The following is a 15502-nucleotide window of genomic DNA, read 5'->3' on the forward strand; positions in this document are numbered from 1 at the left end:
CGCTCCTAGAGTTAAAATCTATCTCACTTATGTCTTCGCATTGTAGTATATGAGGAACCGAAAACGCATATTGTTGTTTTCGCGTGCACAATCGCCCCTGTATTTGTTCGCCAAGTTTGTACGAACCATGTGCGAACGTGGAAGTGGTGTTTCAACATTCTGTTCCAAGTTCGAAGACATGGCGTTAATTCAAAGTTCGATGAAATGAATGCACGTGGAAGGCCTGCTTTAGACAGTATAGGTACCTCTAATTCTTTGGACCCCTAGGCTGTGCCGTTATCTAATCCTTATATGGATAATTCATCATGAGATCCCCGCTAGAAAAAGCGAAAAATACGCAAAAAAACTCGATTGTATTTTGTTTGATAAATGTTTATATTTATTTATTTTTAATTACATTGGAGGTCCGGGGTCAAATGTCGATTCTAAAGAACCTATTTCGTTATGAATAAGTAAATCGAACACCTGACATTTGCCTTTTCTCACGTCGAACGATCGACACGTATTAATTTCCAAACATTTTTGGAACAATCAATGGCATATGACTATTTTATAAAGTCGCATCCCGGTTGTCTTGCCACGGTAGCTCCGATACAGCCGCTCATTAGTTCGGATTGCCTCTGCTCCCGGTCAAAGTATCTAAAATAAGTTTTGAGTTTTTGACTTGCAATTTACCGTAATTAAGTTATCAATTGTTATCTCTATGAGTCGCTGTTAAGGAGATAATGATTAGAATTACAGTCGCTATTGCCCTCCGGCCATTAATGAATATCGCAAGTCCCGTTTATTAAAATCAATAAAACGAGAACGCGATATTCCCATCAACTGAGGCAACCAGACGTCAACCAAAAATGAATTCCGAACTACGAAGAAGGAAGGTTAGTAAATTTGCCTGTTGCATAGTTATCCTTATCAAATGTACAGCACTTTCACTTTACACGTTTTTATTTTATGACCTACACTTTTGTTTTCTAGGATTTCTCATGACACTAAGTAGAATAGTAAGTTTATTTTCATTTTTTTTAACACTTGTGAGGTATGTGCTGCAAACTGACCAACTTGTGAGCCTCTTTTAAACTGTCCCCCCATTCAAATCTCTACAAGAGTTTGTGTTACAGTTGAAGGAATCAAATGGACGCCCCCTACCGAAAAGAAAACGTAAAGATGCGGATACATCGTCACTACATCGTTCCTTACTATGTTTAATTTTAAGCGGGACTATTTTAACAGTATTTATTAGTACGTATATTATCCCAACTGTTCTCTTTGTAAAGGTTGTCGTTTTTAGTTTTATATATTGACTACATTCCATGGCACTTGGGGCACCGTACTGTCGATTCCATAGCTAAGAGGTTTGGTTATGACAAGCCGGTGCATGCGGTTGTGATCGATGCCGGAAGTACGGGATCGAGAGTTTTAGCTTTTACGTTTCACGAAGCTTACTTAGGTAGGTTGCATTATTTTATATGCCTTTATTACTTGTAGACATGGGTTGAAAGACCTTCAATTTTTATTCCTTAGGTCCAGTCACTGACCTAGTAGGCCTTGGATACATCAACTGTTAGTATGTAACCAAAAAATTGGTTGATAGAGGAGGCCGACAAATACTTTATTTCCAAATAGGCCAATTTGTGTTTTTAAATTTATTTCTTAGCAGCCATAAAACAAATCATTTTGAAGATTATCTACTGCCTTTAATTTGGGCTTGAAAGCACATTTAACATTTATTTATTTATTATTCCTCTCTTGTTCTGGGCCCTCAACAGGCTTGCGCCCAATTACAGAGTGACCCGCATAAAGTTATTGATATGACTGTGAGAGTATCAATATTATAAAATATAAAGCCTGTATGTTTTAGTTGTGCAGATTCTCTGTAGTAGGTACAAAAACAGTGTGTGCTGTGAATGTGTTTCGTGCTTGGTTATACATAAAAGTTATAAATAAAATACCAGGTGATTAATTTATCTTGAGACGTTTTATGGCCATTTGCACCGACAAATATAAGCGGAGCTTAGCTTAAACGTAACTTATTATGATTATTGCGACAATGGTTGCCATGGATTTCAAGCTAAGCTCAGCTTAACTTTGTGCTAACAGCCATTAATAAAACTTGATGGAATCATCTATTTTGGAAAAAAGTTTCATACAAAGATTTGGACCATTCAAAGCGGGCTAATGGGTGGTGACCTTGCAAATGGTCTAGACCTCCACTTTCACGGTCAACTCTGAATTGTTCCTAATCTAAAAACGATAATAAGAAAGTTGTCTATTGTGCATGCGGTAGGATTTTTGGCTCTTTGATTTTGTTTACTTTTATTTGATGAAGCTCCATCAATAAAGTTGCGCGTTGCGTATTCTCAGTATGCGCAGGACGATTTTTTGGGATTTTATTAGAGGGACCTACCATAAAAATTTGGTTTAAATTGCTCCATAAATAAGAATGAGTTTTGGGCATGCGCAGTACGATTTTTGCGCATGCATTTTTTGCTTTTATTAGAGGGGCCTACGCGAGGGCGTACCATAGAAATTTCGTTCAAATTGCTCCATAAATAAGTTGAGTTTTTGGGCATTCGCAATATGCGCAGGGATGCATTTTGATGCCTCGCGCATTTACTGTAATCGCCGTCGATTCTAGAATGCGCCCCATCGATATAGGAGACCAACTTAAAAAACCGCATCGTTCTAACTCCGCAAAATATGAAAAAGTGCCATATATAAGCAGGGGGGTTGGGGTGGTGTTGGTCGTAGATTTGGAGGGTACGAATACGAGACTAACGTAAAAACGGCATTGGTTCTGGCCCTCTGCATTTCCGAATAAACATCAAAACGGCGAAAGAGTATCGTTTAGAGGTCCAGGGGGTGTGAGGGTGCGAAAACGCATCTCCGATGCGATCCGGCTGGCGTAAATATTTTTTACCGGCGATTATTGCATAAATTCGAATTTGGTCCGATTTTCGTTCGGAAACTTCCTCCCCCTCCCTTACCTATATGACCATATGTTTTCCGCGGGCACGTTGGTGCTATCGATTAAGGGGGCAGCAGGACTACTTCTCGAGCAATTCGCGAAAACCGTGTTGTTGCGATTTCGCGGGTTCTTAAGGCAGCCCCCCCCCCGCGCAACGGCCACCGCGTCGATCGCAGGCCCCAACCTTCATCCCCTCTCAGCCGCGGCCGGAAATCTTCAAGTTTAACAGTTTACCCTCTGAGATTTTCTTTCGTCGCCGCCCTAATTAGAGGCGCGTTTAAAAATTTTGTAGCAATCCCAGTTGCCGAAAAAAGTTATTAACGGAAATGTCGAATTTGGCTTGTTAAATGATTGTCAGGATAATGTATAAATCCATTTTCCAAAAATAATTTTTTTGCTACTATAACCACGAAAAATACCTATGTTTACAATAAAAAACTAACAAAAAATTGATAACTGTATATTTAATATTTAATTTTTTCATCTTCAACTGCCATTTTCACAATCAGATCAAAATATTTTTTACTTGTATTTTTACAAATACATATTAAAAAAGAGATTTATTTAAAAATTTAAAAAGTATCTGACCAATATGGTCACAATGTTTGCGTAGCCGGATCAAAATACTATTTACTTGTACCATAAAAATCGATTTTTGAAAATTAAACATTTTTTTCCAGATGGGCATCTAATATTAGATAAAGAACTGTTCGAATATACAAAACCGGGAATTTCGGTATTCGCCGACAAGCCCGAAAAGGTAACTTTTAATTATTGCCACAACACAAAATCGTCAATGATTGTACTTGTAGGCGGCAGCGTCAATTAGTACCTTGCTTGAAAAGGCGAAAAAAGAAATTCCGAAAGAGTATTGGAGTAAGACGCCTTTGATATTGAGGGCAACCGCCGGTTTGCGATTGCTTCCACAGGAGAAAGCGGAGAATCTTTTGAACACACTTCGCGCTATGTTTAAGAAGACACCATTTGTAACCAACGATGATTCTGTGGCGATCATGGATGGAACTGATGAAGGAATCTTCTCGTGGTTTACAGTGAACTTCCTGCTAGGTAGTCGTCAACTGTGATTCTCCATTCTCATTGTTTTTTTCAGAGCGGATCGGAGGGAATGCTGCAAGAACGGTAGCCGCTCTCGATTTGGGTGGCGGATCCACACAGGTTACATTTTCTCCGACCACCCCTGAAACTTTGTCACAAACTGAACACATTCATCAAGCCATTGCGCCTCAAGGTTCGATTCCAGTGTTCACAAACAGTTACCTAGGGTTGGGGTTGATGGCCGCCAGAAAAGAAGTTATTACCTACAACAACAACGGTCTAGTCAATATCACAAGCGAATGCGTGAACCCGATAATTAGTAATAAAAAATTCCACTATGCGGGGGTGGATTATTTAGTTAGCGGATTAAAGGAGAATTATCCTACCATAAAGGTACCGGGCAACTCGTACACGACGGCCGAAGAACGACCCATTGTTAGTTTTGACACGTGTTCAGAGATCGTTACGAGCTATATTAGATCAATTGCGAAACCCATAGGAGAATTACCCCATAAGCAAATCAACGCGTTTAGTTATTATTTTGACAGAGCCGCGGAAGTCGCACTCATTGGTAACTTTTACTTGACAGTGTTGGTAGAGTGGAGTCTACCCGCCCCTCCACTTTTAAGACGTGCTGATTGGCTGCGTTCTTACCTAGCGGTTGTGTAAATTTTGAATGCACAGGGTCATATTGTTACAATCCCAGCCCTTTTTACCAAGTGCAAGTGTTTCTTATGGTAAATTTGAAACTTTGTATTTTAAAAAACATTTTGTCGATAACTTCCATTTAAGTACCATGAAGCATTAACGCCCCTCCTCCTCCACGCCATTTTCAGATTTGTTACTATTTTATTTTAAAAACATTCAACTTTTGAAAATAAAATAAAAAATATAAAATATAAATATAATAAATATAAAAAAATAAGTAAAAAATTGAAAACGATTTTTGAAAATTTGATATTCAGATTATTATCATTTTATTTCAAAAAAATTCAAATTTGTACTGAGTTGCTGCGGTGCATGTTTATTGCAGTCGTGTCAAAATTTAAAACTCAAATTTTGTTTTTCAATTGAGTTACTAATTCATGACATGCAAAGATTCAAATGTAGGTATCGATGCAGCCAATCACAGCGTAGCATGTGACGTTGAAAAAGTGATGGAGCAAGTAGACCTTACTCTACTAGTGTCAATCAAACTAATCTCTGCTTTTATAGACGAACGCAAAGGAGGCCTTGTGAAAGTGTCCCAGTTTAAAACCGCTGCTCAGAACGGTGAGTAATCACTGGCGCTTACGTGCTACAAATATACTTGTTTCAGTGTGCAAACAAGCCAATGCTGACCAACCGTTCATGTGCTTGGATTTAACGTTCATATGGTCTCTTTTGGAGAACGGGTTTGGCCTCCGGGCTGATACGAACATATTCGTAAGTACCTTAGAAAAATAACCAAACTTGGTAGTAAGATTATTAACATTATAGCTCTTCAAAAAAGTCAATGGGCACGAAATCAGTTGGGCGCTAGGTGTGGCCTATAGTCTTCTTAAAGGGAGATAATCAACTTTGGCAATATTTCTATTAGTTTAAATAACTGTGACGTGCCTTAAATGTATTTGAATAGATTTATCGTTAGGCTGTGCAGAAATTGTAATTGCTTAGTTTTATGAGGTGACGTTTTTTCCTAGTGGTTTAATGTTTTTAACATTTTGTACCTTTCCAAAAGAGTGGTTACTTCACTTTTTGTTATCAAAGTTACGTATATTGTTACGTTTATTTTATTATTGTTCTTTTCCATCGTTACAAAAAATATACATTTCGTAAACAAACAGCTCAATACAGTAATAGTTGTTTTTTTTACGTGGAGAAGAAATATCAAGCAAACGTACGTTGACAAGAATTGTTTTACATATGTTATTAACTTTCTTTCATACTCTCAAGGACATTTTACACAGCTGGATTCATCAAAAGACAAGGTAAAATGATGACACCGGATGTCAAATCAAAATTAAGAGAAATCATAAATTAGCACGCCCTGTATATAACTATTTTGCCTGTCACTGTATATATTCCCACATGTTATGAGCCGCTGAAGCAAGAATTAAGCCTGCAATGCGCATTTGTTGAACAATCGAACTTGGCACCTAGTTTAAAGTGTTTTCGAAGGGGCAAAGAATCTAAAGAAAACGAATCTGAACAATAGACAAATTTAAAAGAAACAAAAGAATCCGAAGGGCTTGATAGATAGTGACTGAAAAACTCAACGAATCTTTATCTTTGGAGAAAATTCATTGTGAACTGTAAGTCTGCTTGCTGGAAATTGTCTTTGTAGTCACATAGATTCTACAACTGAAGTAAACTACATGAATTGCCTCTCGGTCCTCTGAGTGTATAAATATATACTTACAGGTCGAGTGGGATAGCATATGGTAACTTTGATATTCATGAAGATAGAGATTGGGATGCACAGAGTTTTTCACTCTACTGTGTTGATTAAAATTCCGTTTAGAACATTCGGGATAACTCACAAGTTTTAAGTAGCTTTTAATCTGGTCCGAATTTCTACATTTTTTTAAAATAATTTTAATTCGCACACAAAACTGCAAAACCTTGTCCATCTAAGATCTAATCATTGTATACCTACAGGCTGTTTCACGCAAACCGTTATACGTAAAAATGTTCACGCTCTCATTGATACATTAAATCTGAAAATGCGCATAGGTACCGACAGAGTTTTTCATGATGTATCGAAAAAACATATTATCATGATCATCTCACTTCCGGATTTACCGGATGTGAAGAGCTTTGGTATTTTAAATAGAACACCCTGTATGTTATTGCATTTTCAAAATCCACGTACGTTTTCAATATTTTTCACATTTGACTACTTTTGACCTGACTTTTAAAAAGTCTGTCCAAATCAACAATACTGACTTGATTGCTATCAACATCCGGTAAAACAGGAAGTGAAACCATCACGACAATATTTGGGACGTCCTGTATTTTGTATACGTGTTTAAAATTAAAAAATTAGTTCTAATGAATATTAGTAGGTGCAGGTGCTACTGGGTCAGCGGAACTAATCGCTTAAATTAGTTCTTTGTTGATGTGTTCTTTTGTACAAAAGTTGGTTTTTGTATTGTGTGTGTCATAAAATGCCACCAAAATTAACAGTGTCCCAAAATGTGATTAATGTAAGTATTTTATTGTTGCGGTCAACTATTTTAACTCATTTATTAAGAGCGTAGGAATGTTCATTTCGGAAAATTTTAATAAAATATGTTCTAACCTATTTCAGAGGTTAAAAAGTGTACGTGAGACTTCAAAGGGAAATCTTTACGGAGTATTACACAAAAACACACTCCTCATCGTTGGCGTCAGCATCTACGATGATCCTCAAGATTCCGACATGATAAATGCATTGCCGACTGGAATTGATATTTACGGTGTTGTCATTTCTGGAGAGACTAAAATTGGGGAAGAGGAAGTGAAACGTATTACGAGCGACGTCGACGTTACAGACACTCCCCTTTACATGTCTTGTGTAATCGGGACAGCGCAAAATACTATCGAAACGTTCTTCAATGTAAATAATCAACTGGAAAAGACGAGTTACGAAGTAATCTCCGACAAGGAGATTTACACACAATTTGTTCACATTCGTGTCATGACAGAGCTACCTTTCGTCTCTGGAATATCGCCCGAGATTATCAAAGATAGTTTTTCCAATTTGCGCAAACATCTCATTAACGGGCAAGTTGTTTTTAATATTCCAAATACGAACGTTTATTTAATGGGTGATGAATGTGAAGAGAATGGACTGGTTGGACTAACGGGCGAGCCCACGGTGGGCGAGGTGTGTAAAAATTCGCTAGGTGAAGGTGGCCTTAAAAAGAAGAAGACTGATTTAGTTGACATGGTAAGTTGTAAAGCCCTCTTTAGATGGTAACTTTTTATGACAAGATTTTTATGCAAGAAGCTGTTCTCTAGTCTTGCCTTCTTCCCAAAAGTTTGCAGGTCTCTCATAATAGTTTTCACTCGAGTTTTCAGGAAAGGATCATCGAATCTCCCTTTCCTGAAGTGTATTCCATACACCTTAGGCTCCTCATGCTACGGTATTCTGGAAACGTTGAAAACATTTTGTAAAACAGACATTTCCTGAGAAGTGTTAGAAGAGTGTTAGGGGCTGTAGACATTTTGGGGTAGAACTCAACACGGAGAAGTATGGACTACACTCTTTCTTGAAAACTATTAGCAAGCTAATTACAAGCTAATCCGGGGAAATATGAAGGAAAATGGGAAATACGAGGCAATTAGAAATTTAAAAAATCTAGGTAATACGAAAGCATTGCTGGTAAATATAATCTCATTGCGAGTCAAAAATGTTGAGATAATAAGAGGAAATATGAGGTAATACTTAGGAAACCTCTACCGCCTTTTTGGAAGTTTGTCCGTCCAGAGTTTAAACCGTTAAGAAGGCAAGTAAGTCAGCATCCTTCCCAATCGTAAAAACTTGATGTTTAGAATATGCGATATATGTTTGCGTTTACTAGAAGAATCTTTGGTTAAATTTCAAAAATATACCTTTATGAATAAGAAAGGACACATTGTCAGTTTGCGGATTCGCTGCGCACATCCAATATGTGATATGCTTGTCTTTAATAGAAGAATATTTACTTAAAAATTTTAAAAAAATATCTAAATAAGAAAGTTCACATTCCGCAGGCACATATCTGATTTTTTACAATATGCCATGCCCGATGCCAAGTCAAAATTTTTCTTGGCCGATGTGCCAGAACTATAAGCTACCGAATGCAAAATGAACAAACTAAAACCGAAATATTTTGAAAATTGTAGGAGTAGTTAAGGCCTCGGATGGACAGCGAAAGTGACCATAAAACCCCCCCAGACCACCCTGTTGTATGCTTTTATCCAAAACGATTAGTATGCCTTAGTACTCAACCCATATATTTCGAAAATTAAGTATTGAACACCAAGGGTATGTGGCGAGGGGCTGACCACTGCGCAAAATTGTGTACACCACATTTGCCATTTTCCACATTTGCTCAACATTTGCCATTTTCCACATTTGCCAGACATTTGCTACATTTACACAATATTTGCTACATTCGCTATAAATTTACCAGAAATTTGTTACATTTGCTCATCATTGAGGTACAACATACATTTAAATATATGTACTAGCATACAGTGCGAGTCATTTGGTAATTGAAATATGATATCACTTAAGTGATAAACAACAATTGAATATTTTCTAGAAGATTCATAGAGGATAGTAAAACCAGCCTACAACTGGAAGGTAGGCAATAAGCATACAAGGGCAGATTTGGTAATCGCGCTTCCTATACAGGGTCATTCTTGACGACTGTCAGTTAGAAAGATATGGAGCACCTTTGAAAATGATACTAAACTGATAAGTCCTTTAAGGGTTTTGGCACATGATGAATTGAACTAAAATATTTTTAAGATGGCGCCACTTCCACTTCCAATACCGGAAGTAGCCATCAACTTTGTTATTTTAAATAGGGACCCCCTATTTTTTCTACATTTTCGGATTCTACGTCGAATTTGGAGTACAACGATACCCCATAGTTGACCCTTGGCTCCAAAGGCTTCGTCGATATTCAAGTTTTTATGTCAAAAATTGAATTTGCAGGGGTCATTTTAAAAATGTATTATTCGAAAACGGTGAGAGATATTGCAAAACAGTTCTCAATGCTTTATTAAGGAAAGATCGAATTTTCTTATGGTATACGAAACCGTCTAAAAAAGTGAGACAACGTCACTTTTTCAAAGCTCTCAATTTTTAAATTTTTAAATATCCATAACCCCATTTTTTTAAATGGCACCCCCCATTTTGTTCTTCACCATTGTTTTCCTTTTTCCCAGACATTTAATTTGATGCAAAATGTCAAAAGCTGCTTCAAACGGTTTCCGAGATATTCCATGTTTTAGTTATTTCTTGTGGCAAATTGATAAAAAAATTAAGTCGCTTGATGTTATTCTTTTGTTTTTATTTTGATAATGTTTAAAAGTCAAATTTTCGCTGCTTGTACTTATACTTCTCGTCAATAATGGCTCGTTTGGGTTACACTAATGAAGATTTTTTGAATTTAATATTAATACACGGTGAATGTAATCGAATAGCTGCCAGGAAAAGCAGCGAAAATTTGACGTTTAAACATTATCATAATAAAAACAAAAGAATAACATCAAGCGATTTAATTTTTTTATCAACTTTCCACAAGAAGTAACTAAAACATGGAATATCTCGGAAACCGTTTGAAGCAGCTTTTGACATTTTGCATCAAATTAAAGGTCTGGGAAAAAGGAAAGCAAGGGTGAAGAACAAAATGGGGGGTNCCTATACAGGGTCATTCTTGACGAGCGTCAGTTAGAAAGATATGGAGAACCTTTGAAAATGAAAATAAACTGATAAGTGGTTTACGGGTTTTGGCACATGATGAATTGAACTAAAATATTTTCAAGATGGCGCCACTTCCGGAAATACCGGAAGTAGCCATCAACTTTGTTATTTTAAATAGGGACCCCCTATTTTTTCTACATTTTCGGATTCTACGTCGAATTTGGAGTACAACGAGTTGACCCTTTGCTCCAAGAGCTTCTACGATAAATCGATTATCGATTAATTAAGAAATGTTGTGATTAGTTACCTTAAGATTAACACTTTTTACACTTTTGAAGAGTTTCTACTTACTGATTGGTGTTCTAATATTCTGTGATATTTTGTCTATTTTACTGTATTTTAACTTGACCTCTTATTATTTTATTTATATGTGTAAATTGCTCTGTTAGTAGATGCACTAATTTATATATGTTTGACGACACTGATATAGTTTATACTATGATAGCTGGAATATTTAAACAATAAAGCTATTCAAGTTTTTATGTCAAAAATGGAATTTGCAGGGGTAATTTTAAAAATGTATTAATTTTTTTAAATCAATTTGCTACAAGAAGTGACTAAAACGTGGAATATCTCGGAAACCGTTTGAAGCAGCCTCTGACATTTTGTAACAAATTAAAGGTCCCGGAAAAAGGAAAACAACAGTGAAGAAAAAAATGTGAGGGGAGGGGGTGCCATTTGAAAAAATGATGTTACGAATATTTAAAAATTTAAAAGTTGAGAGCTTTGAAATAGTGACGTAGTCTCACTTTTTAGACGGTTACGCATACCATAAGAAAATTCGATCTTTCCTTAATAAAGCAGTGTTTTGCAATATCTCTCACCGTTTGCGAATAATAAATTTTTAAAATTACTCCTGCAAATTCCATTTTTGACATAAAAACTTGAATATCGACGAAGCCCTTGGAGCAAAGGATCAACTCGTTGTACTCCAATTCGACGTAGAATCCGAAAATGTAGAAAAAATAGGGGGTCCCTATTTAAAATAACAAAGTTGATGGCTACTTCCGGTATTGGAAGTGGAAGTGGCGCCATCTTAAAAATATTTTAGTTCAATTCATCACGTGCCAAAACCCTTAAAGGACTTATCAGTTTAGTATCATTTTCAAAGGTTTTCCATATCTTTCTAACTGATGCTCGTCAAGAATGACCCTGTATAAAACAGTCGGAGTGCCGCCACCATTATGAATTCACCTTGCTCATGGTGTGTAATAGAACACCATGACCTTGCTCGAGCACATTATTTACGACTGCACTACATGAACGAATTTTAAAACACTTTCTTTGCATAATTTTCACGAAATGAAAGCGCCTGGTATACATTTATCTTTATATTTACAAATCATTGATACTCGTATTGATATGTCATATTTAATAAACATTTACTACATTTGCCCAACATTTGCTCATCATTTCCTCGGGACTGTACACCACATTTGCCCAGCGGTCAACCCCTCGGTATGTGGGGTAGTCCTTAGTCATGGGAGATTTGCTGTTCTTTTTTTTTTAAGTGTCACGAGAGTGAAGGCGGTCACAAAGTTTAATCGAAGTCGCAGAAGGTGATTTATGGAAAATTAAGAAGAGAGAATTGGAACCCCCGCATTCCTGATACCTAAGCCGCGGTGCAGACTTCTACACCTTAGTTGGCGAAGGGGGTTCCCGAAGAAATCGCCTGCTACAAAAAAATAGGGAAGAGGTTTTCATTACAGCGTTTCGTTTCGGAGGAATCATCATTATTTTTTTATAGGGCCCGTAAAAAAACACTGTATTAAATAGCATTTTTGATTATGAATAAAACGATAGACAGAACATAAAAAGAACGAGAGTTGGGAACTGTTGGTTTCAACAGGATGGTGCACCCGCGCACAACGCTCTAATCTAATGGAACTTCAATCTAGGGACTTTTTTCCGTGTTGCGCGTACGATTTTCCTTGCATCAAAAGTAAGCTTGCTCAATTTGGTCTTCTAGGGAAAGTTATTAGAAATTTCCCGAGAGTCAAAAATTCCACTATCTTGGGGGATCGATGGCTCATCAGACCCCACAAAGTCTACAAAATTTCAATCTCCCTCGCTCAAACCTCCGCGAATTTTTTTCGAAAAAATCTTTGGCGCCTTCGCATCCCCCGAAGATTTCTGTCTTCTTTTTGGAGAAAGTGGCGGTTGACCAGTTCTCAGGTTAATTTATTTTATTTGTTACTCAGTTGTAAACGTTGATTAACAAGACATAACGCAAACGGGTAAACGTCATGTTTAAACGCTACTGACTTGTAAAACTGACAGCTGACCTGTAAAAATTTTACAAGTTGGTAATCTAGCAATTTCATTGGCCAGAATTAATGCGAAGTCTCTGTTACATGGATAACATGATATTTTAGACATTTCTTCGGAATCAATTTAAGAACTAATTATTTACGTTTACTATTGTTTACAAATGAGTAACAAATAAAATATTGTACATTATACGCCAGGTAATAGTTTTTACTGGCTCTAGGAGATGACAGGCTCGCCTGACGGCTCGCCAGTCAACTTCTCCTATCGCCAGTAAAAACTCACTTACCTGGCTAATAATGTAAAATAGGTACTATTACCCATTGGAAAAACTTTTTACCTGCAAGCGCATTTTTACTCGAAAATTTCCTCTCTTGACCTCCGTACCACACAGTTTTTACTCTCCTTCGCCCGGTACGAATTTTCAAACTGGCGGCTTTACCAAAACACTTCGCGCCCTCCTACTGCTTCCCGGGGTAGTCTAAAAGTTCTAAAAGGAAACTGGTTATGCTTTCCATGTAAGAAAATCTGACATTCGCATATAAGGGGAAACTAATGTACCTAATGGGAATCTGTTATAATTCAAATTACACCGCAGTTTCGCCATAAAAATGTTACCATCTAAAGAGGACTTAAGAAGTTAAGTGATCATAATAACGATAACTACATTTACAAAGGTTTTAGGATTTTCTTAGAATGGTTATGATGAAGAAAGTAACTAGGGCGGCGAGCGCCGACTTCAAGATACACACTCCGGTGGTACACATTGATAAATGTAACTTATTCTTCTTACTTCCGCCTGTTTTATAACTAAACTTGTAGGTTTTTCGGAAATGGTAAAAGTCAATCTAAAAGTCGACACACTTGTTGTCGTGCACAAACATAAAAAGCTAGTCGCGTTGTATTCGATACTTGTCGAAAGCTGCTGCCGATTTCTGAGGCATTTGGAAGGAATTATGGTAAACAATGTAATAATGTGCGATGGTGACAACTCCTCTATTTCACCACTGGAGACTTACCATTTCTTTCCTGAACCGTGCGGGCATTTTATTACAAGAACTTTCATTAAAAATGAAAATGCAGAGTTGAGAGGTAACATTTCGCGACCTGGTAGTGGTACCTATTTATATTTTGTTACAGCAAAGGCGAGAAGGCTACTTCACAAGCGTTTATTGCTACCAGTAAATCAACCATTGTTCAGGGTGGGCAACCGATTTGTTTTTGAAGGAGACGCGCAGGGAGCGGGACTGTTGATCAATCCTCATGAGAGTTTAAATTCTGTGAAAAATGGTAAGTTGAACCTGAAACCAGAAGGGAACAAAAAGGAAAAAGCCTGGCACTGTTTAATGAGGTACTTAGTCTGTTCGGTTAGGTTTGGTGGTGACGTTTGCCTAAATCGTCCACGTCGCTCCATACACTGCGCATGTCTGAAGCATTTTTGTATAAGTTTGCTTTTTAAAAAAATTTGAAATCTACAAAGAATCAAACCCGAACCATCCGAGTACAAGCCCGGTAAGGTAGTGGTAAGGATACCCTCCTTACCACTAGACCATTGCCTTTAGAGGTACATACAAGGGTTATTTTTTTGCGTTTTTGGTTTACACTACACTACTAACAGAACTAGGTCGAGCGTTCTAAAAAATCGCTCGAGCGACGAGCGCTCTAATTGTCTCGAAAATGCTCGCAAGCATCGAGTTGTTTTGCAAAGTGAAACCGCTTGCGAGTTCTGAGCACTCCTAACAATGCTCGAGCGCTCGGGAAAAGTGCTCGGGAGCGGAAAAAGCGCTCGTGAGCGGAAAAAAAGCTCGCGAGCGAAGAAAGCGCTTGCAAGCGGAAAAAACGCTCATAGGCGGAAAAACCGCTCGCGGGCAGAAAAAGTACTTGGGCGCCGAACACTTTAAGTAAACGCTCGAGTATCGAGCACCAAGCGGCCTCTCCGAAAAGTGCTCGCACGCGCTTTTTCCGCTTGGAGTACTTTTTCGAGCGAAACGCTCGTGAGCAGTACCCAGCTCTGACAGTAGTCAGTAAGTAGTGTAGTAACACTCCTTAATAATTTTCAGGAGGGGAAATCGTTTTGGTTAAAGGAAAGTACAGGTACTACCATTACTGTCAGAACAACATGGACGACAACGGCTGGGGATGCGCCTATCGTTCGCTGCAAACGTTAGCCTCTTGGTTATTACTTCAGGGATATACAGATACAGAAGTACCGACGTTTCACGACATTCAGAAGTGTCTAGTAGACATTGGCGATAAACCTTCCAGTTTTGTAGGCTCAAAACAGTGGATCGGTTCGACCGAAGTCAATTTCGTTCTAAATTCGTTACTTAATGTAACATGCAAAATTTTGTACGTCAGTTCGGGCGAGGATATGGCTAGTAAAGGACCAGAATTAGTTTATCATTTCAAACACCATGGCTCACCCATAATGATTGGTAATAGACGGACTGCCAGTGGTATGACTTTTAAACTTCGTTTCAGGGGGTGGCGTTCTTGCACACACCATATTAGGCGTTGATTATAATAATTTAACTGGCGAAATCAAGTTTCTTATTTTGGATCCACATTACACCGGTTCTGAAGATTTGGACATCATATTGAAGAAGGGATGGTGTGGATGGAAAGGTGCCAAATTTTGGGATAAAACAGCATACTATAACATGTGCCTACCGCAGGTTCCGTCTTGCGTCTAATCAGTTATGATTATTAAGCTTTTATTACTTTGTTGAATAAATAATTTTATTTAAAAATATATTTCTTAAATTTTACAA

At 37.6% G+C, this 15502-nt stretch overlaps 2 protein-coding genes across 3 annotated transcripts; both read left to right on the forward strand.

Annotated features, from left to right (window-relative positions):
- Positions 1–571: 571 nt before the first annotated feature.
- Positions 572–5860, forward strand: LOC116168815 (ectonucleoside triphosphate diphosphohydrolase 5). Of its 2 annotated transcripts, none has more exons than XM_031484801.1 (9): positions 572–878; positions 1119–1239; positions 1289–1447; positions 3646–3725; positions 3778–4033; positions 4077–4592; positions 5237–5293; positions 5340–5446; positions 5501–5860. In XM_031484801.1, exons 1-9 carry the CDS (start codon positions 852–854, stop codon positions 5573–5575), a joined length of 1398 nt encoding a protein of 465 aa, XP_031340661.1. In that variant the 5' UTR covers positions 572–851; the 3' UTR covers positions 5576–5860. The 2 variants fall into 2 exon arrangements, with proteins under 2 accessions (XP_031340661.1, XP_031340662.1); XM_031484802.1 differs by lacking the exon at positions 572–878 and adding an exon at positions 888–1001.
- Positions 5861–7098: 1238 nt separating this feature from the next.
- On the forward strand, positions 7099–15485 carry LOC116168652 (ufm1-specific protease 2-like). Its single transcript, XM_031484587.1, has 7 exons — positions 7099–7209; positions 7314–7934; positions 13416–13506; positions 13554–13823; positions 13872–14021; positions 14792–15166; positions 15213–15485. The coding sequence occupies exons 1-7, from the start codon at positions 7171–7173 to the stop codon at positions 15422–15424; spliced, it is 1758 nt and encodes a 585-aa protein (XP_031340447.1). The 5' UTR covers positions 7099–7170; the 3' UTR covers positions 15425–15485.
- The last annotated feature ends 17 nt before the right edge of the window (positions 15486–15502 follow it).

Source organism: Photinus pyralis, unplaced genomic scaffold (assembly GCF_008802855.1).
Source record: "Photinus pyralis isolate 1611_PpyrPB1 unplaced genomic scaffold, Ppyr1.3 Ppyr1.4_LG4, whole genome shotgun sequence".
Lineage (NCBI taxonomy): Eukaryota > Metazoa > Arthropoda > Insecta > Coleoptera > Lampyridae > Photinus > Photinus pyralis.